General features: G+C 41.1%; 1 protein-coding gene across 6 annotated transcripts in view; it reads left to right on the plus strand.

Annotated features, from left to right (window-relative positions):
- CDC14B (cell division cycle 14B) overlaps positions 1-22,409 on the plus strand; it is a 125,395-nt gene that overhangs the window by 97,240 nt on the left and 5,746 nt on the right. For 5 of the 6 annotated variants that reach the window (XM_040355437.1, XM_040355401.1, XM_040355412.1 and 2 more), the window contains exons 6-12: positions 1,358-1,424; positions 4,603-4,665; positions 4,795-4,882; positions 6,756-6,986; positions 7,786-7,924; positions 9,596-9,758; positions 11,939-12,036. In XM_040355437.1, coding sequence (XP_040211371.1) covers positions 1,358-1,424; positions 4,603-4,665; positions 4,795-4,882; positions 6,756-6,986; positions 7,786-7,924; positions 9,596-9,758; positions 11,939-12,036 — 849 coding nt within the window. Of the gene's footprint in view, positions 1-1,357; positions 1,425-4,602; positions 4,666-4,794; positions 4,883-6,755; positions 6,987-7,785; positions 7,925-9,595; positions 9,759-11,938; positions 12,037-17,454; positions 17,598-22,409 lie in introns of all 6 variants that reach the window. The other variant, XM_040355421.1, reaches the window with a different exon arrangement.

The raw sequence follows: 22,409 nt of genomic DNA on the forward strand, positions 1-22,409 counted from the left end.
TCTGCCCCCCCCCCCCCCCCTGTGTTTTTTTTTTTTTTTTTTTTAAAGATACTTTCAGTGAAATTTTAACAATTTTATGTTCAGTAATTACTATTTCAGAAGATGGTACATGGCGATCCAGTGCAAAATTTGATAAATCATTGACAAGGCAGGCAGGCCAATGGCACAGTAATGTTTAACTGTTGATAGGCATTGGTAATATAATACAGATGGGTATGGCCTCAGGCCCCTAATACAAGGTCCACTGGTGTGCAATGAACAAATGAAAGAGGGGAAGCTGAGGAGAGACCGAGGGCAAAAGAAAAGGGATGTCGGGGAGGGGGGTGGAGAATAACGAAAGGCTAGCTGGCCTGTTTTGCTGTGGGAGGATAGGAGGGAAGGGATATGAGGGTTTTCTGTATTGAGGCACATGAAAGGGGAGTCTAATGTGTGGGGAGGCTGTGCTAAGGGGGGGTTCTGTGTTGGAAAGCTGGTTGGTCTGTGCTGGATAGGGAGTCTGTACAGAAGAAGTAGGCTGGGAGGGAGGATAAGGGGAGTTAGGGGAGATCTCTATTGTGAGGAATAGGGGTAAGGAGTAAATTGCATTGAGGGGGTTATTTTGGTGGTACTTTGTAAAGTGGTTTGTGTGTTAGGTTTGTTCACACTAGTGGTTGGGAGAGAGTAAAACCCTTAACCGCTTTTAATGCGGAAGAACACTGTGCACAATAAGGCCAGTATTTTGACCAAATCCCAATTTTTATTGTTCAACTCCAAGCTGTATAAACTTGAATGCTTATTGCATTTTAAAGCGTAGTTAAACCCAAAAATGGAACTTTAAGTGAAGGAGACCCCCTGACATGCCACATTTTGCTCTCTCATCTATCAAATCTTTGAGGAGAGGGCGGGGAACAGGACTGTGCCGTGTGTCTATGGACACACACAGACTGGCTTCGGAGCGAGCCTGCACATCTGCCCCCCATAGTAAGTGGAGGGGCATACCGTGCCAGCATGGATCCCAAGGGGTGAAGTTCAATTCCGTTCTGTGCGATACCATTACACAGCGCAGATAAGTAGAACACGTTTAATAATTGGGGGAAAAAAAATGAACATTTACACTTAACGTTTTTATTTATGCTTGAATTGAAATTGGATGCATACTGTGTTTTCCTGTTAGAAGAATGCCTTTTCTGTACACACATTGTTTCCTGGCACTATTGCTTTATAATTCAATATCTTCTTATTATGCTTTGCAACATTCAATCTTTATTTAAAATTGTTTTTGTTTTGTAAAACCACAGGGGCAGGGTAAAACAATTTTTGCTTTGTAGCAGTGGTCTGTTAATGAATCCCTAACATGATTGATTGCTGTGTCTTGCAGGGATGCCTCGTTTGGTACCTGTAGTTTTCATCTAACTCTTCTTGACTGTTTCCATGCTGTGCACAAGGTGAGGTGTCAAAGAAAAAGCTACAGGACGAATGCGGGGGCTGGGGGGGAGAGAAACAATAAAAAAAATCGTCGAGTCTAATGACTCTATAGACAGTTATGGATGGGCTTGCTGATCTGTGGGGTACAGGCTTAGTTTATTTAACATTCGATAGCTTGACGTTGATTAACTCCTGCTCTGCTTAATCGATTGTCCTTTTACATTGAGGGAATACATTTTTGATCCCGTGACTATTTTGTACATTTGCCCGCTGACAAATCAGTCTATAATTTTAATAGTAGGTTTATTTTAAGTGAGAGACAGAATAACAACAAAATTCCAGGAAAAACTCATATAAAAAAATGTATAAATTGATTCACATTTTAATGAGTGAAATATTTGACCCCTTCACAAAACATAAACCCTTTGTTGGCATTTGGCGGTCAGACGTTTCCTGTAGTTGGCCATCAAATTTGCACACATCTCAGGAGGGATTTTGTCCCACTCCTCTTTGTAGATCCTCTCTAAGTCATTAAGATTTCAAGGCTGACGTTTGGTATCTCCATGTTTTCTATGGAGTTTTGGTCTGGAGACTGACTAGGCCACTCCCGGACCTTAATGTGCTTCTTCTTGAGGCACTCCTTTGTTGCCTTGGCCATGTGTTTTGGGTCATTGTCACACTGGAATACCTCAAGGAGGTTCTCACCCAAGATTTGATGGCACATGGCCCTATTCATCCTCCCTATGATGTGATTTAAGTTGACCTGTCCTCTTAGCAGAAAAATGCCCCCAAAACACAATGTTTCCACCTCCCATGTTTGACAGTGGGGATGGTGTTCTTGGGGATCATAGGCAGCCTTCCTCTTCCTGAGTTGATGCCAAAGAGCTCGATTTTTCTCATCTGACCACGACCCTTTCACCCAGTTTTCTGAAGCATTCAGATATTCATTAGCAAACTTCAGACGGGCCTGTACATGTGCTTTTTTGAGCAGGGGGACCTTGCGGGGCCCTGCAGGATTTGAATCTGTGCGGGTTCCTACACAGATATCTATTAAAATTGTCGCCAAAAGTAGCGCAGGAACTACTTTTTGGAAATCGGTGTGGCGTCGCACCAATTCGAACGGTGCTGCTGCCGGCAATAGGCTGACCTTTCAAATCGCCCCAATGTGAACTGGGGCTAAAATGCAAATCAATTTAACTTTTTTGAAATTTAGTTTTTTTTTTTTGTCTTTTCGCTGGTAAAATAAACCTACTGTTTAAAATGTTGTAGATTTCTTTGTCGGTGGGCAAATGTACAAAATCAGCAGGGGATCAAATGCTTCCCATTTTTTTTTTTTTTGTGGACCAGTGACATTACAGTGATCAGTGCTAAAAACAATAAAGCGTGAGAACGGGGATCTGCCTAGTTTACATGGGCAGATCTGCCCCTTTACTGCATTTGTGGGTGTCTGATGGACATAGAGTCCGCCGGCCAGATACGTCAGTTCCCGCAGCTGGGCTTCCCTGCTGCAGTGTGTGTGTGTGTGTGTGTAACTCAAAATCACCAATCTAATGTCTGAGTAGGCTAAGACTAGGTTCACACTAATGCGGTGTGGCTAATGCCACAATCCGTGTGCGTTTCCCACACTGTATTTAAATTGAACTGCCATTGCAATCTGCAGCGGTGTTAGTGCAATCTTAAAGAAGTGTAGCCAAAGCTACTTTTACCATACTTCTCCTGTAGGTCATACAAGTGCAGTTCGTTCTGCACTCCTGTATCCCTGTTTTCAGCCAACAGCAGGCTAAAGTCTGCAGTTATTTATGATTACACTGGTCTGTATGAAAACATGCAATTACAATCACTTCTGTACTCTAGGCATGTGTTTGGAAGAGTGTGTCCTAGCCGATCTTACAGGATGTTTATAGACCCTGTAAAATCCCATCCATTAATTAAGCAAATATCTAGAAATCTATAGACGAAAACCATTCTGATTTGTACAGATTCATTTCTGTTTGATCGACAGGCCCCATTTTTAATTAAGCAGATAGATATAATCTGCTTAATTAAAAATGGGGCCTGTTGATCAAAAAGAAATGAATCTGTACAAATCATCAATGGTTTTTTAGGGCTATAGACCTTTTCTGACATCTGATTGGGCAGCTCAATTTCAGCACCTCGCCACAGCCCACTTGTCGCGAATTATACCTTACATGACCAGTTTAATAAATATTGTATTGCATTGTAACTAAACTAGCACCCTCTCCTTGAAACAGTGGGCTTGATTTACTAAAACTGGAGAGTGCAAAATCTTGTACAGCTGACTCGCAGCTAATCGGCTTCTAATTTCAGCCTTTTCAATTAAGCTTTGACAAAAAAAAAACTGGAAGCTGATTGGTGCCGCTCTGCATAGAAACCAGATTTTTGCACTCTCCAGTTATAGTAAATCAATCCCATTGTTGTGATTCCCTACTCCATACCCTAGGCCTAGGTTCACATCTTTGCATGTGGAGAACATACGTTCTTGACCCGCAGAGAAATGCTCTGCATGATAGCAGATGTGCCATAAATACGACATGGCACTCCCACGCCTCATCAACTGTAGCCCAATTTCATGAACGCTAAACTGCATGGCGCAAAAGCAGTGTGAGTCGGTGTGGTGTGATTTCAAAAAGGGGTCGGGAATTTCTTTCCCTCTCTTACCGGTAGGCCAATCCATTGAAATGAATGGGCTGCTCTACCAATGATCTGCATGCGCACATAAAGATGTGAGCCGAACCTTACACGAACTGTAAAATATACTTTAATAATATTTTATGAATGCAGAGGTTATATTTCCAGTCTAGATTGGCCTTTCTCAACCTTTTCTCCATAGAGGGACCCTTGAAATTTCCCGGTCTATGGGAAACCCTTCTAAAAACAATAATATATTTGGAGTCGGTGAGAAAATTGCACCTTACACTGATGATCATTAGGAAGAATGCTCCATACAGTGGTGTTATTACCACCCTTAAAAATGGCTAAAAGATCATTGGTGTACTGGTGCAGGCTCCTTTAAATTGCGCTGGCTTTGGAACTATAAAGGCGCCATCAAAAATGAGGTTGGTCAGCCAAGCCTTTAAGGGACCCCCTAGCAACAGAACCCTGGTTGAGAATGGCTGCTCTGGGTGACCATTTGTAGTTTGTCATTAAATTGTTTTAATTTTATTTTTTTGTGTGCAGGCTTTGCAGTATCAATTCTTTGATTTTAGGAACTTTGATCTGGATGAATACCAGCATTATGAGGTAATAATCTCCAACAATTTTCTATAGAAAGCACCCTGGCTGGATATCAACCTTCCTGTAATTACATTAAACTGTAAAGGTAGTAAAGTCTCTTGTATTAATATAATCATTTTATATTTTTCTCATTAGAGAGCTGAAAATGGAGATTTCAATTGGATAATCCCAGAAAAATTTCTAGCTTTTAGTGGACCTCATCAAAAGAGTAAAATGGAAAATGGTATGTAATAAAGGAAAGAACACTATGTAATAATAAAAAACGAATATCAATACTGGGAATGCTTATTAAAGCATTCCCACTAAAAAGCAGGATTGGTGCACCATGGGAAGGGTTTGTTTCAGGTTGGCGATCGGCCCAAAAGTAACGTGCATCTCCCTGGCCTGCCAGAATCGGTGATTTTGTATTTGTCGTTTAAAGTAAAGCTGACAGATAAATGGGGAACTGACATTGCTGATTTCTGCATTGCTGGACTGGTTTGCTTTATATGGGGACTGCCTGTATATGGTCCTTTTGCAGACTTTGTTAATATCGAATACATTTTGAAGATTTGCCCTAATGAGCCTATTCTATAATTTTTAATAGGTTTAATATTAATTCAAAATTTTTTTTTTTTTTTTAAAGTGTATTTATTTTTTTGTGCGTGTACTCAAGAGAGGAGCCGGACTGCAGGAGTTGGGAGTATGCAGGCCTCCCCCAGAGGCAGTTTACCACCTTTCTCCATGGTCCTCCCACACAGCCCACCCTACCTGCTCCGCTTTGAAGCCCAACGGGGCAGAGGGACTCCCTATAAGGGAGTGAGAGGATTTGCCCGCTCAACCAGCCCTGTTAGTCCTTTGCCTCTCTTTTTTAGAGACCGCGTGGTCAAAGTGCGTGCATGTTAACCCAATTTCGAGTGCGTGTGTAAGTGTGGTGTTTTTTTTTTTTGTGGGAGGGGGGTGGGCGTACTAAGCGCAGGCTTGCCTCGCATAGCACACCCACCAGGACTCAATTCACATGTAGCCGAGACCAGGATCCGAACCCCTAGCTGCAGAGGTGAATGGCTTGTCAGCGCAGTGCCAATCGCGTTGAGCCACCGCAGCTCCAGGTTTATTTTTAACAGTGAGAGAATAACAAAAATATCCAGAAAAACGCATTTCAAAAAAGTAATAAATTGATTTGCATTTTAATGAGTGAAATAAATATTTAACCCCTTCGCAAAACATGACTTGGTACTTTGTGGCAAAAGCCTTGTTGGCAATCAGAGGTCAGATGTTTCTTGTAGTTGGCCACCAAGTTTGCACACAGTCTCCAGACCTTGATCCCATAGAAAATATGTGGAGGGAGCTGAAGGTTTGAGTTACTAAATGTCGGCCTGAAAACTTTTAATGACTTAGAGGATCTGCCAAGAGGAGAGGGACACAATCCCTCCTGAGATGTGTGCAAACTACAAGAAATGTCTGACCTCTGATTATCAACAAGGGTTATGTCTTGCGAATGGGTCAAATACTTATTTCACTCAATAAAATGCTAATCAACTTTTTTTTTTTTTACGGCGTTTTTCTGGATATTTTTGTTCTGTCTCTCACTGTTGAAATAACCCTACCATTTAAATTAGACTGATCTTCTTCTTCTTCTTCTTCTTCTTCTTCTTTCTTTTTTTTTTCAGTGGGCAATTGTACAAAATCAGCAGGGGATCAAATACCCTTTTCCCTCACTGGCACCCTGGCTGAGAAACGTTGGTCTTATGGGCTGTATGGTCATCTAGTGATTTATGGCTTGAAACTTAATATGAATGATTGAGCATTGCACGGCCTCAAAGTCAATGTCTATGTAAGGACAGTAGGGACTGCCCACAGTCTGGAATGCTGGAGAGAAGGGACGAGCCCTGGAGTGAGGAATAAAGCAAGTATTGGAGCTTTATTTTCTTTACGACTTGGCAAGCATTTGGCCTTTGCTCCTAAAGTTCAGCATTAAAGAGTTTTCTATTTGTGGGCAACGTGTGTGTGTGTGTGTGTTGTAATTTTTTTTTTTTTTTTTTTCAAGCGATATTCACTTTCTTTTTCAATGCAATTACATTCCCCCTTCTTTTTTTTTTTTTTTTTCCTCTTTTCAGGTTACCCCCATCATGCCCCAGAAGCATACTTCCCATATTTCAGAGCACGTGACGTTTCTACTATTATACGTCTAAACAAAAAAATGTACGAAGCAAAGCGGTTTACCGATGCCAGCTTTGAGCACCATGACCTTTTCTTTGTGGATGGAAGTACTCCTTGTGATTCTATATTGAAGAAGTTTTTAAACATCTGTGAAAATGCAGAAGGGGCTATAGCTGTACACTGCAAAGGTTTGTAAAAAAAATGTTTTACATTTTTCTCCTGTAAGTTTTACACACCCACTTGTGTTGAATGGTAATAAATTCCTGAATCTGTTTTCTTCTACTACATGGCCAGCTCATTGCAGAGTCATTCTGGGTAGAGAATACCTAGACTAGTTTCTGCTAGCTTTTTTTTTTTTTTTTTTTTTTATAGGCTGCCATATAAACTGGCCACACAGTTTTAGGTTTTTGGTTGAATTTTTTTCATGTGTTCCATTTTTTTCAGCTTCTACCCTCTGTCATTTTATTCACCCTCTACCTCCTTTTTAGTATCCTTAAAATGACTAGCTTCAATTTGTTAGTGTATTTAAATCTACTACTTATAACACTACCCTCCCCCCAGACTGACAATGATGATGTCCAAATCTGCCCCCATGCTCCTCCTCCAGAGGGGTGTCTGTATAATACAGGTGTGCTACTGGTCAGATCACAAGGGAGAAAACCAAAGTTTAAAAAGAAAAGCCTAAAAAAAAATTAGATTTGGGGTTAAATACCAGTTGAGGTAAGCCATAAATCGATTGTTTTTGCAAAAAAAAAAAAAAAATTCTTGGGAAAATTTTAAATGCAGTCCTTTTAGTCCTTCTAATATCCTGTCATAGAATGTTTGGTATGAAGCTATACACAGTATGTGTGTGCTTTAAAGTTATTATTGAAAAGATGGTTATGATTGGTCACCCACTTTGTTCGATGCGGCATGTGGTTCAGACATTACTTTTTCATAGAATTTATTTTTCTTCTTTTTAAATTTTTTTTTTTTTCTTTCGCTCAGCTGGACTAGGTAGGACAGGCACCCTGATTGCATGCTATATGATGAAGCATTATAGTATGACAGCGGCTGAGTGCATTGCTTGGATTCGGATATGTCGGCCTGGCTCTGTGATTGGACCGCAACAGCAGTACCTTGTGGAGTAAGTATTGCCGAAGAATGAGCACTTTCTCAATTTGAAGCTCTGGGCACAGTGCATTTTGGTTTTACTTTTTGTAATGTTTAAATGTATGCAGTTAATTATTCCCCTAGCCATGCCATCCCTGCTAACTTGGTTACTCAGTTTTCTATTGAAGCTTGCCAAGTGATCTGAAAATTGCCACCTTATGCCTAGATTGGGTGCACATTACATCAGTCATCGGAAGGACTTGCAGTGGCCCTCTGATTCCTTTAAAAATAAATGGTGTAGTAGATGTAGTACAGTGTAAGGGGCATTCTGTTCGATCCTTTTCCGCACCTGTGCCTCCCGTGTACATTAAGGCTGGGTTCACACTAGTGCGATCACAGACATGGCACGTGATTAGCACCGCATTGCTGTGCACATCGCAGGCGATGTCTGTGCAATGCAAATTCGGCCAGTTTTGTGTTCACGTTCGGGCCAAAATGGTGCAGGACCCTTTATTTTTTATTTTTTTGTTTCATTAACTTTACATTGACACCGTAGCGGTTCACAGAGGGCAGTGTGAACTGCCTGAGAGTGAGATGCTATACAGGAACCTGCACTGAAAATGTGCAGGTTCCCACATCGCACAGAGATCACAAGCACAAGGGATAGACTCCGTGTGCAAGGGCCCCTCTGATCCTTTCTATCCGTGTGTGTGTTTGTTTGTTTTTAAACACAGTAATTTGTTAATTGTATTTAAAAGATCCCGATACTGGTCTCGGTTTTCCCCTTTTTTGAACAGGCAAACATATTTTATCCTTCCTGTAAGGCTGCCCATAAATGGAGCAATTTTTTTTTTAGGAAAGAATCCGTTGATTCCTGCATGAACAGACAGTTAACAGGGGAATCCCTCCCGTTGTGTTCTACTGGCGGGAGAATACAGCCGCTATCTATAACTGCATGTAAAATGCGGCAGGCTGGTTGTATACATGTTGATTGACCTGGGCACCTTCAGCCTGCCCATACATGGTTCAAATCTCGGTCAGTCCCTGCTGAACCAGCAGAGATTTGAACAGTCTTTGGCCATATACAGCAGGCAATTCAGCATCCAGGGGATCACTTTTATAGGCAGCGGGAGTGGGGTGCAAGATGGGTCAACTCTATGCCCTTGGAGGACTAGAACGAAGTATGACTTTGCTAATGACTAACAGCCTTTATAGAAATGTGGTAAAAAGGAGAAAATTGCCCCGTCCCTTCTAGCTGTGCGCAAAAGTGAACGCATGCGTAAGTTGCGGCAACATATATTCAAATATTCACATGTATGTTCAATGCCAGAACACGCACTCTGTGAACTCAATTTGCAAGTAACGCCATGCCCCCCCCCCCCCCCCACAATGCAGTAATGGTGCCTAAGGTTTGAGGCATTGGGTTTGTATTTGTTGTGGGGAAGGGGGTACCCAAGTACCAGTTAATTATTTACAAGTTGGGTCAAGTACCAGTTATTTGCAAGTTGGGTTAAGGTCCATAGGACTGTGCCCCCATAGTATGTGCCTTGATTTTTATGTGCTCTTGTCAATGAAGCTACCACAACCTCAATAATAATCTGTGGAAACCCAACCAATGTATTAAAAAAACAAATGCCAAGGGTAGATAATTGAGTTAATGGTCACTATTTTTGTTCCTAAATTCTATATTTCTCACATTTTACAGCAAGCAAGCGAGCCTTTGGATGGAAGGAGACATTTACCGCAAAAAGCAGAGAGAGCAGGAAAATGGAAACAATGTGTCAATGACGTTTATACTCTCTGGAGTAGATGACATTTCTCTTCGGGATGATCTGAGCAAAGCATCTGGCAAAGAAGACATTGAACTGGTAATCTTCTGTAAATATGAGATCAGACCATTTTAAAATCCTCATTGTGAATACAAACTGCAGAATAAGTCAAGAATTATGCTATTCAATGCTGTGGGTGATGTTCTGTTAATATGCGTAATTAATATATTGCACCTTAGTCATTAGTGTGGCTGCATTGGGCTTCTCTTTTCCTAGGCCAAAAATACTTGATCTTGCCAGAAATCCAGTGCTCTGGTAACAGCAATAAAGAATATCTGTCTTCCAAGCTATTATATGTAAACTACCAATTGTCCTGCCCCCCTGTAATGGAGAAGAGGAGATGCATGTGTTTCTAGTCTATAATATGGGACCAATCTAGGGTGGCAACCCAGCATCCCTACATAAATACAGTAAAACCTTGGATTGTTGGAGTAACTTGGACTGAGTTTTGCAAGACTAGCAAAATTATTATTTTTTTTTTTTTTTTTTATATACATTCTTGACTTGGTAAACAAGCAAAGTCTTGATTATACAAGTAGCGTCGCATCACAAATGGTGGTAGTATAAAATAGAAGAGAGGCGCCTCTGAGAGCCCATTCACACCTCCGCGACAAAACGCCCGACGCTCGTGCCGCTGGAGGGGACAATTCCCATTGCTGTCTATGAGATGGTTCACATCTCATAGACAACGTACGCCTGCCGCCTGAAAAAAGTCCCGGACCCTTTTTTTCAGGCGGCATTGGCGTTCGGCCATACAAAGCAATGGGAAGGCTTTGTTGAGAAAAAAAAAAAAGTTGCACACTCGCGGCAAAATACGCCGCGTACGCGGCGTATCTTGTCGCGGAGGTGTGAATGCATCCTAAGTGTAGCAATATGATTACAATTAATGAAGGTACAACATTTAGCAACTCACATGGCTGATGATTAAAACAGGCACATCCAAGTATGCAGGCATCCGGGGTAAAGCTGTCCACATAGACCGTTCCCCACACTGGCGGCAAAGTCATCCCTTCCACGAGCGCTTCAAGCCTCGCTTTCAGATCGTTCTACTGCAGGGTAGTCTTCACGATCACGATTGCAGACTGACAGCGGTGAAAGCCAGCAGTGCAGAGGATGTGGACAGTTTTTCCCCCGGGTGCCTGCATACTTGGATGTGCCTCTTTAATTCCTCAACCATGTGAGTTGCTAAATGTTGTACCTTCATTAAATGTAACCATATTGCTACACTTAGAGGCGCCTCTCATGAGTTTACATACCCTGGCAGAATTTATTTCTTGGCCATATGAATAACACAAACTTTTTTTTATTTTTTTATTTTTCTGGCTGCAGGGCGCCCCCCTGCCCCAAAGCACCCCCCCCCCGCATGTTAAGGGAATTAGGCCTGGTACAGCTTGGGGGGGGGGGGGGCACTCGCTCATCCTCACTCCTTTCCTGACTGGCCGGGACAGCTCGGATACATGTCTGGTATGGATTGTGGGGGAACCCTCACGCTGTTTTTTCAGCGTAGGGGGGGGGGGGTTCTCCTTACAATCCATACCAGACCTAAGGGCCTGGTATGCTCCTGGAGGGGAACCCATGCCGGTTTTTATTTAAAATTTGGCTTGGAGCTCCCCCCTCATGATTCATACCAAACACTGCATCTAGAATTGGTGGGAATCCAAGTCAGATCCCCGTCGCTTCTATGTCGGCTTTTTCCCGTCGTGGCGAGCTAGCTCCCGCGACAGGGCTCGTAGGTGGTCAATCTCGCTGAGAAAAGGAGCGAGTGACACAATATTGCGGTCACCTACTGTAGGTAGTGTTCACATATAAAGAAAATATGTGAACACTGGAACCCCCCTTGCTGTACTTAACCCTCTTCTCTGTGCAGCACTTCTAGAATGGACTAGATCGATTCAATGTGACAACACTGACCAATTTGAATCAGTCTGGTGAGTCCCCAAAAGCCCTGCATGGAAAAGAGGGAGGGGAAATGCTGGGATTTAAAGTTTCTGGACTGCTAGACCAGCTGTGGGGTTGAGAGCGCTCGGTCTGTGGAGGAAGGTCTGGCGTCTCATATTCCTCCTATGTCAGGAAGTTTACCCTTTCTAGGTAGCATAATATGCATTTTGCATGCTGATGCTTCTGGGTGCACTTGGCGTATAATCCAGTATACTTGACTGCAGTAACATTCTCTTTTTTTTTTTTTTTTTTTTTATGCCTTTTTTTAAATTTTCTTACAGTACAGTGATGACGAAGCCAATGGTGTGACCCAGGGCGATAAACTCCATGCCTTGAAGTGCAAGCGACAGACCAGAACATCATCGGCAGCTCCATTGTCGTAAGTTTGTCACGTTGATCAAGCTTGTATTGGGCCAGGCTGGTTCTGCGCTAGTTATGAAGAATTAATTTTTAAACTTGCACTACAGATTGAAAAAAATCTATAGTTCAAATTTCAAACATAAGGTCGTATTGTATGCGTCCTTTATTAAAGTATGTCGTTTCCTACCTGCCTTCCTGAACAGCTTTGAAGGCTTTAGTCGGTGTCTAGCCAACCAGAATGTTTTCCAAATTGTACCTAGATAACCTAAAGCTAGTCATTATGAGCTCAAACGCTTGGAAGGTATCTACTACTGGAGGTATCTGGAGAATGTGGCGTGGGGAGTGAAGCTTGATTGTGTGTGTAGGTTACGGGGGTAGGGGTAGATTCCGTCACTAGATCCTATGGAGCTGGAATAATCTTAAGAGATCAAGCTTGGAATAATGCATTTTGACTCGTCCTGGTTTGTGTGTGTGTGTGTGTGTGTGTGTGTGTGTGTGTGTGGCCACTGACTTGATATAAAAGATCTGGTAACCGATTTTTACGCAGCCGTTTTCCTTAGCCTTTCAATATGAGGTGTCTATTTGGTTTAGATCTCTTAACCTAACGTTTGAGATTATTTGAATGATAGTTGGGATTATCAAGCGTTTTCAAATTTTAAAACCCATATACAGTAATATCAATAGCTGATGACTAAAAATGCCTAAGATACTCAAGAATTGAAATTTCAAGAATGTAGACTTCTGCGTCATCTATTTGAGTCTGCTTCTCTCAGGCAAAATTATTTTGTCATTCTAGTTGTGTTTTGCTTAACCAGGGCAAGGTAACTGTTCAATAAAATGCCTCCAAGATGGATGTTCGTTCTTTCCATTTTTACTTGGCACAGATTCCCTTTTTAAAGTTGCAGTTTCTATAAGTAAACTTTTACAATTCAGAGTGACTGCCTGATGTATGGACTTTATGAACTTTTTAAGTGTAAAGTTTTGTAAACTGCGACAGTCACAAATCTTATACGCTTTTTGACCTAACTCGGGTCACATTATTTAAAGCGGATCTCCACCCTCATTTAAACTATAGCTCCATATTTCTACCGCTGCAAAGTAATCACGAATCGGCTATTTTGATTTTAATTAGCAAATGTGTACCTTATTTATGAGCCATGCTTCCGGTCTGCCCCCCCCCCCCCCTCGGGTTTTCTGCCGTTTCCTGCGCCGCGCCTGCTGGGAGCCAGTGTCAGAGCTCTCTAATTGTAATATTCTGCTCTGATATCGAACATCGCGCGACTTCAGTTCTCTTGCGATGACAACAGACGCTCACGCCGCCGGGCACCTTCGCCAGTGCGCATGCACGAGATCGAGCGGTGGATGCTGGGACAGCATCCACCGCAAATAGGAAGTAGCTCCTTGTGGGAATCGAGTGCCCAAAGCCAAGATGGCCACGGAACGCAAACAAGAATAAAAGTATTTATTATGGACGGACTAACAGCGGAGGGGCGGTCAGACACCGGAAACGTGAGTTTAGCACAGCAGTGCTAATACACATTTGAATAGCCCATTAAAAAAAAACGATTAAGCTGTGGGAGATCCGCTGTAAAGTAAACCTGATCTGGACTAAGGTTTCCAAGATAATACGTGCTAAAGTGTGGGTACCCTGTGTGGCCTGAAAGTACCTGTGTTTGTTTTAAAACTGATCCACGTCTCCTTATGGAGGTCCATGGATCCTAGATCCAGGCTTTTCATGGATCCTTGCCATCTGACTAAATTTAAATGTAAGCGGTTTCCTGTCTCCACTTCAGGATGGCATGGGGCTTGATCTCTATTTGGGCAACAGTCATGTGCTCTTGTAAAGCCCTGGACCTGGGCTCCAAAAAACTTGCATACAGACATGGGACATGATTTGAAGACTAGCACACATCTGTTTTTTAGCACCACCAAGGTTCCTGGCATTTACGTGTTTAGAAATGTTTTTGCTTAGCGAGGCAATTTTATTTTTTTGGAAAAATCTTGCCATCTTTGTTACCCCTCTGTTTTTTATCTTAAGATGCACAACTTTGTTTTTTCACATTATGGCATATTTTTTTCCCGAATGTTCTAATATTAGTATGTATTCGTTTAGGTCACGTTTAAAAGCAGATTATTATTTTTTTAGACCCCTCAATCCTGAATTTAATTTTTTTTTTTTTTTTGTTCTTGTTGGATTAATACTAACACAATTTTTTTTATGTTTCAGTGAGTGTGCACCTGTTGGTTAAGCTTTTCTTTCCGTTGTGCAAGAGTAATTGTGAACTAACAAAAATCTGAAACCGGACTAACCTTTTATGTTTAAAGTGGAACTGTGGCAAGGCTATGGGCATTTAACGATTTTACAAATTAACAGGCAATAAATATGATTTCAAACAAGACCTAACTGACCTCTGTAGTGTAAGACACTGTTGAACAATTTGTCCTCAAAGCTCACAGAAGCACTTGCGTTCATTTAAGTAAATATAAACCGCTAAATACCTTTTCTCATTATTGGTATATAGCAGTCTTGTGACTTCTTCTAACGGTGTCCAGCAAAAAACTGGTTAAAGCCTGTAAGAAGAGTTTACATTCTCCTCTGGCTGTCCTATGAGACTGCATGACCCCTGACACTGTCTGGACAGTGCTCATTGGCCCTGTGCTGATCACATGCGCCCTCCCAAAAAATAAAATAAAAAAAATACTCTAGCAATAGACACCAAATTGAGCATGTGCTTCCTAGGGCTCTGTGCTATCAACAAATGGCTTGGACAGTAAAAGGAGGGGAGGATGAGAGAAGACATTATTAAAGAGCCTTTTTACACAATGCAGAGGAGTAATCACTTGGGTTCCACAGCGAGTAAAACACCTAGGGGTAGATTCACAGAGTAGATACGATGGTGTATCTCCAGATACGCCGTCGTATCTGAGTCTGGCCGGTCGTATCTATGCGCCTGATTCATAGAATCAGTTACGCATAGATTTCTATTAGATGCGACTGGCGAAAGTCTTACGCCGTCGGATCTTAACTGCATATTTACGCTGGCCGCTAGGGGCGTGCACGCTGATTTATGCCTAGAATATGTAAATCAGCTAGATACGCAAATTCGTGAACGAACGCCGTCCGACGCAGTACATTTACGCCGTTTACGTTGGGCTTTTCCAGGCGTAAAGTTGCCCCTGCTATATGAGGCGTATATGCAGCGCACCAATGTTAAGTATGGCCGTCGTTCCCGCTAAAAAAAAAATTTACGTTGTTTGCGTAAGTCGTCCGTGAATGGGGCTGGACGTCATTTACGCTCACGTCGAAACCAATGCCGTCCTTGCGGCGTACTTTGGAGCAATGCACACTGGGAAATTCCATTGACGGCGCATGCGCCGTGCGTGTAAAACGTCAATCACGTCGGGTCAGGGTTAATTTACATAACACACGCCCACCTCTTCACAATTTGGATTAGGCGGGCTTACGCCGGCCTATTTACGCTACGCCGCCGCAACTTTCTTTTAAGAATACGGCACTTGCCTGTAAAAGTTGCGGAGGCGTAACGTAAATAGGATACATAACGCACAAAGAAACGCCATTCTACGTGAATCTACCCCTAACTTTACTGTGTGTGTATATATAGACTCATTTTAATGTTGTGGGTTTAGTAACAGTTTGATGTAGAACTATAGGCAAAACTACTTTTATTTTTTATTTTTTGTGCTGTGTCCCATTGCGGAAATTTCCCTTCACTTCCTATCCCATAGCCAAACGGGAAGTGGAAGGAAATGCATGTAAATTATAGTAATGCCTTGGTGCCCCCATGTCCCCAGAATTAGTGTCCCTATTGGAAGATTTCCCCTATATTCTTTTCTGCGGCCAACCCAAAATGTAGAATTTTCTTTCACTTGTAACAATAATGGTAAACGGAAAAGAGTAAATCTTCCAACAGGGACACAGAAGGCAATAAAAAATATTTCTAATCTCTCTGCACTGTATCCAAAACAAAAAACAAGTTTTGCCTTTTTTAGTTATACTTAAATGGCTTAGTCACAGTTCTACTTTTTTAAAGTTTTATTATAGTTGTGTTTTTGTCCTTTTGTTTACATTGTCCGTTTTGGCCCATAAATTTGCTTTTTGCTTTTGGTCTTAGACGGCCTTTGCTGTCCAGTCAATTCTTTGAGGGCTTTTTATTTTTTTTTTTATAAATGTTTTTTTTTGAGGCACAGCTCAATAAATCTAGGTTCTAGACGTCTATATGTAAATTTTATTTTATTTTATGCATGCTTCGTGCTTTGCAATAGAACGGGTCTTGTGAAGTCTTTTGGGTAAAGCTACAAGTTTAATGATGGCTTAGGCTTCAATATTTCGATTATTGCCTAAAACCAACCAAAACTGTCTTTCTGAATATGGAAGTGCAGAATGGTTGCAAGGCTCACTGCTGAAGCTGGAACCTCCTGGACTCCAGACTCTTTATTTTGAGACCTATGTGCGTGAGGTCATGCTACAGAATTCATTCAACATCAGCTTAATGAAAAATGACAAGACGCAAGGAACACATGTTCCCCCTTTCAAATGCATATGCACACGTGCTAGGGCCAATTTTTAGACCAGACTTTTTATTTTATTTTTTTATTTGTTTTTGTGTTTTTATATATGCTTTAATGAAACGGTAATATATTTCAGCTTACAGAGTCTTAGGCCTCATACACATGACCGAGGAACTCGTCGTAAATAAAACATCGTTTTCCTCGACGAGTTCCTTGTTAGGCTTGTCGAATCTTGACAAGCTTTCTTTACGTACACACTGTCAAGACCAAATCTCGTCGTTCTCAAACGCGGTGAAGTAAAACACGTACAACGGCACTCTAAAGGGGACGTTTGATTCCACTGGCGCCACCCTTCTGAGCATGTGTGGGTTTCTAAGCATACACACGAACGTGTTTCTCGTTGAAAACCAGCCCGACGAGGAACACAGCAAGGAAATTGAGACTCCCGACGAGGAAAAAGAACTTGTTCTCCCTTTTTTTTTTTTTTTTTTTCTTTTTTCCTCATCGAGTTCCACAACAGTTTTCTCGATGAAAAACATACACACAACCGTTTTCCTCGGCAAAAAATGCTCTGCCACCAAGTTTCTTGATGGATTCTGTCGAGGAAAACGGTTGTGTGTAGGAGGCCTTAGACATGGTTGGTAGATATTTGTTTTTCAGGCTTTTGTTCTGATTTTTTTTTTGCCTGGAAAATGAACTTATGCAGCCACCACAAGACTGATAAGCTGCAATATATTTCTTTCGTTTTTGAGTTTAGTTTTCCTTTAACCAGAACGGTCTGTGCCATAATGATGCCCTCAAAGACTTGGCAATTAAAGACCAAGCACATTTCACTGCTATTGCACCATCCACAGCATACCAAGCCCTGCTTCTCCATCTTTTTGTTCCATCTTTTCCCCTTTTTTAGATGGGCCCTAGCTATGCTGTTCTCTACACTGTGTGGCATAATCACCTGGTGGATTGTGTGGGGCCCCCCTCTGCCCTTCCTGCTATTCTGTTTTGATGGTTTAAGAACATAATAGCCTGCAAGACCATGGTAAAATGGCTAGTGTAAGTGCCCCATTAGATGTGTTCTGTCATATGTGTGTCAAGTGCATGAGCTTTGTCTGCTTTCTCCTGCTTTTTCTTTCACTGTTTAATGTAAATCAGTTCTTTTAACCTATTTGCCAACAATGTTGGCTGTGGGGCCAGGTTAGTAGGGAGTACTTCAGCAAAAAAGGTCAAGGTTAAAGAAAACAGTTGAACCCTTAGACATTCTCATCTTACCAAGGCATCCATTATTCAGTGCATGTAAAGTGTCCTGCCCTTTAAAATGACACCTTTTTGTGTCCATGGAATTTTTAATAGATAAAGTTTTAACAACTGCTTAAGTTACCATGTGCTACTTTCTGGAGTCTACCAGGATATGCTTTATACTTGGATGATTGTCAACTGTACAACCTTTATTTTTTATTTTTTTTTGTGGCTCGTTGTCTTACGGAACTCTTGTGATTGGTGGCTTGCATATATTTATCCTTGGTAGTGGCCGTCACCTTTCTCTCCAGCTTGAAAATGTTCATGTCTGAGGAAGCTCTTAAATTGTCCATGACTAGTAACGCTCCTAATTGGATCTTGCTTCTGGTGGGTAACTCATAAGATCTTATGTGCCTGCACCACCCCATATTTAAAGGAGATGTTGTGGAGATTGCAAAGTGCTAGTGGGGCACACGTTGGGGCTATTGAGTGGTATATTTTCTTATTGAACACACTGGACAAATGGAGATTACTTTTTTATTTTTTTTATGGATGTTAAATTAGACAGTGGACTTGTCTCTAATATTGCAATTTAGTTGGGTAAGAGCAACAATGCCTCTTTAAAATGCATATATGCAAAATAGGTTATACAGGATAACCATTATAATATGAGTTCTCTAGAATGAATTAAACATTTCATCTATTGGTGTATTTTTGAGTTTCCATGAATAAAAATTGTAGAAGCCAACCTTTTTACAAGAGTTTTAAACTTTAAAACGTGGGATGCAGTTTAGTTACTTCTTGTAGTGCTGTTATGCTAAAAACAAAACAAAAAAAACTGGCAATTATTGCAATAATCCAGAGTGATAGTTTCTTGTTGGCTTTGTTCAGCATAAAGGGTTAGTCCACCTAAAAGTGATGTATACTATTTTTTTTCATGGTGATTTGATGAGCCCTTGGATTCCTATAGCTACCATCCATAATAGAAGTTGTATGCACAAACCAACGGGAGTGGGATGAGGACCACAAGAGGCCTGTCAAGATTTCAACAATATCTGAGGGGTATAATAAACCGTTGGGTGGATTAAATTGTATGTAAAGCCAAACCCTTCTTTCTCTCGCTGGAGTTTTCCCATCTTGGAGCTCTGTTATAGGAACATGTGTCCAAATGGACCAAACATGTCCCAATTTAGATTTACCCTCGCTTATTGTTTACTGACTGGTAAGTGTGTCAACAACTCAAATGTTCCTATGACCTTGTCTTAGACCCCATACACACTATTAGATTTTCTGCAGATTTATATTCTTCAGATTTGCCAAAACCATGTAGAATGTAGAAACCAGTACAAGTTGAAACTCTTAAGCTTTGACCTCATATTATATGGTTTTGGTGAATCTGAAAACCAAAATCTGCAGAAAATCTAAAGCCTCATACACACCACGCTTTTTTTTTTTTTTTTTTTTTTTTTTCCCCCGTTGAAAAATCCAATCGTGACAGGCTGTTGGATTTTCCCATCATGTGTACACAAGTCAGTAGGAGGGAAAAAAAATCCAAAGTACAAACATGCATGCTCTGAAGCAACGCTCACCATAAAGCAACATTAGCAGAAGCTGCTCAAAGAGCTGAAAAACCACATAGTTTTGTGTTTGTTGACCAACGATTCTTTGCCATTTGTATACAATAAAAGTTCATGGCCAACGCCCTTCGGACAAACGTCGGAGGCTTTGTCTGCGGAAAATACAATCGTGTGTATAGGGCTTAATATGGGGTCTTGGTGATGGTCACCAGGGGTGGATCTCCTGGGCGGGGTCGGACAAATAAAATCTTGGCGAGGACCTATCCCTTTCTTCTGTCCAAAGAAATATTGCCTTTTCATATGTTTTGGTGGATGCAGGGGAGTTATGTTTTTTTTTATTTTTTTAGATTAGGATGAAGCATAAAACATAACATTTCGACACAAATACGCTGTTTTAGTGAGTATTTGGTGGATGGATACATTAAAAATAAACTTTTTACCCTTTTGATGTACATCATAGCCTTCATGGTCTAACAGAACGGCTAAAAAACATTATTTTTGCTACCTCACGTCTCATTTGCTTTGGGTGTTACTTATGATGTTTTTGACATTTTAAAGTAGACCGATGGGCTGGATAAGAAAGGAGTAGGCACCATAAGCAAGGAGTAGGCACCATAAGCCGCCTGCATGTCCTTTTTGCATTGGATCAGAGTTTTTACTTCGATTTCTCTAAAATCCTGCTTTAATTTGGGGCAATGTTGTGACCCATCTGTCATTCCACAGTGCTGTAGGGTGCCTCTGTTGACCACTCTTGTCAGATGCTGGAACATTAGTCATACAGAATCTGACTTTTTGTGCAGCTGAAAATCCTCTTGGTCTTTTGTAGCCAAACGCTGCTAATAATTTCTGTTTGTGGTTTTGATCTTGCTTTTTGAAGCAGTGGCCCTCCATACAGGTGCATTTATCTGTGGAAGGTAGCCACAATAATTGCTTCCATTTTGGTTCTAATAACCTCCATTTTGTATTGGATAACTGCATTAAAATAGTAAAACAGGTTTTAGATGCATGTGTAGGGCCTTGTATTTGCGGCTATTGGCACATTGTTCACATTTACTAACTTTTGCATAGTGTCCATTTTAAAGCTGAAGTTAGTTTTTGGCTTTTTGCATGATTATTGGTCCAGCTTGAAGACTCCTTATTACTGCACTGCTGGAAGCTGCGTGATGGGGCAAAGGTAGGCTTAAAGCCCATCCCTGCAATTTTTTAGATGGATACAGACAGTCCCTGGGTTACAAACAAGGTGACTGTAGGGTTGTTCTTAAAGCAGCATCTTTTCATCTTTCCATCTATTAAATCTTCTGCCCTTGTTGCATTTAACTTTGGATAGTAAAATAAAATAAAAATAAAATCTGCCAGTAAATACCTTATACGGCCCACTTCCTGTTTCTTGTCTGATCATTAGCCTAGGCCTATGACATCATGCACAGCTCTCACTCTAGTGAAGTAAATCCAGGAAGTGAACAGGCAGCAGCTTCAGCTGCCCACAGTTAAAATGGATGCAGCCAGACTTGGTGGAGGGAGATTTCTGCATCATATTTGGCAAGTACACAATCGCAGTGTATAATAAAATAGTATGCAAAGTGGAAAAACTTTAGAGGCAACTAAGACTTTCATGGTACGGTATAGACTCAACACAGTTTTTTATATCCCACTTTCCCAGAGAACTGGTGTGTCGTCATTTTGATCATTCCATGTTTGGTTTGATTTGTGGTCGTTACAAAACCCCTATTAAATTGCATCTCCTTACTACCAAGGATTCGGATGTTGGCAGTGGTCCATCGATCCCATGAATAATGAGCCATTGGAATAGAAAATCCTCCTTTAAATCTCACAGATCAGTTACTGATTACTTGATTAAGGCCCTGCACCTGATGAAGACAATTTTTTTTTTTTTTTTTTTTTTTTTTTTTTTCCGCCCTGCCATATACACTTATCTAAAGTTTTTTTTTTTTTTTAGTTGTCTCTATTGTATTGCATCTTTATCCGATTCCTGCACTCGCCTGGGAGATTGACTCTTTTGGCTTTGTGGTGCTGGTAGTGCTGATAAATAAATTCCTAAAGAAGCGGGTCACTGCGAAGCAACCTGTAGAGTTTTGATTCAGTTAAAAAAAAAAAAAAAAAAGTGTTACCGTAAATTCATTGCGGAAACTATATACCATTTATATTTATTTTCTTCATCCAGGTTGTCAGAAAAGTCATGTAGGGTGCTACCTTATTGGGATAATCGGCATCCTCATTAGTATTGTATGTCGGTCTGTTTGTCTAAACTATTTTTGTATTAAAATAAGTCTATACCGTACCATGAAAGACCATAAAAAGTGGTGTAGTGTTTACAACCACTTTGCCACCCCTGTAATGTTTTATTTTTGTCTGTGTGCCCGTTCAAAAGATTTCGCCTCACTTTCTGTATTGGATTTTGAAAAGTTTGGGCTGTTGTAGAACCCAGGATTGGTGATAAAGCTTCAGTGGAGACATAACTCTTACAGGAGTGATTTATTTATTTTTGTTTCCCAGGGGTAGATTTTTTCTTTTTTTCTCACTTCCTGATGTCTCCCTCCGTTTAAGTATGAGTCGGATGTATAGAACTGTGGGACTGCCTGTATATGAAAGGTACACAACTGGTAAAAAGCGGTTTGTCAGTCTACCAGGGAGCATAACCTACTGGCAGCTCATCTGTTGCCTGCTAACCCGATTTACATATCATTACGCCTTCAGCCCCCCCCAGCAGCCACTGCTTCCGCCTCCAAAGCAGCATCATCAAGGCAGGGGTGCAGATTGTAGCATGTGCTGGCAGCTTGTGTTCTTCTCCGCTCCACGTTCTGTAGCCCCCACTGCCTAGGTAATCTTAACCTTGCATAAGAAAAGCGGCATTGTTCAGTCTGTTTATCCATTGAATAATACCTTGATCATCCGTGGAAACGAAAGAAAGCGTTTGATACACCTGTGTGATGATTATGTTGCATATCTATATTAGAAAAGTAATTTATTTAAAAAAAAATTCTTGTGATATGTATGGTATTTATTTTTTATTGTAAAGTTCAATTGAAACTCA

Source organism: Rana temporaria, chromosome 1, assembly GCF_905171775.1.
Source record: "Rana temporaria chromosome 1, aRanTem1.1, whole genome shotgun sequence".
NCBI lineage: Eukaryota > Metazoa > Chordata > Amphibia > Anura > Ranidae > Rana > Rana temporaria.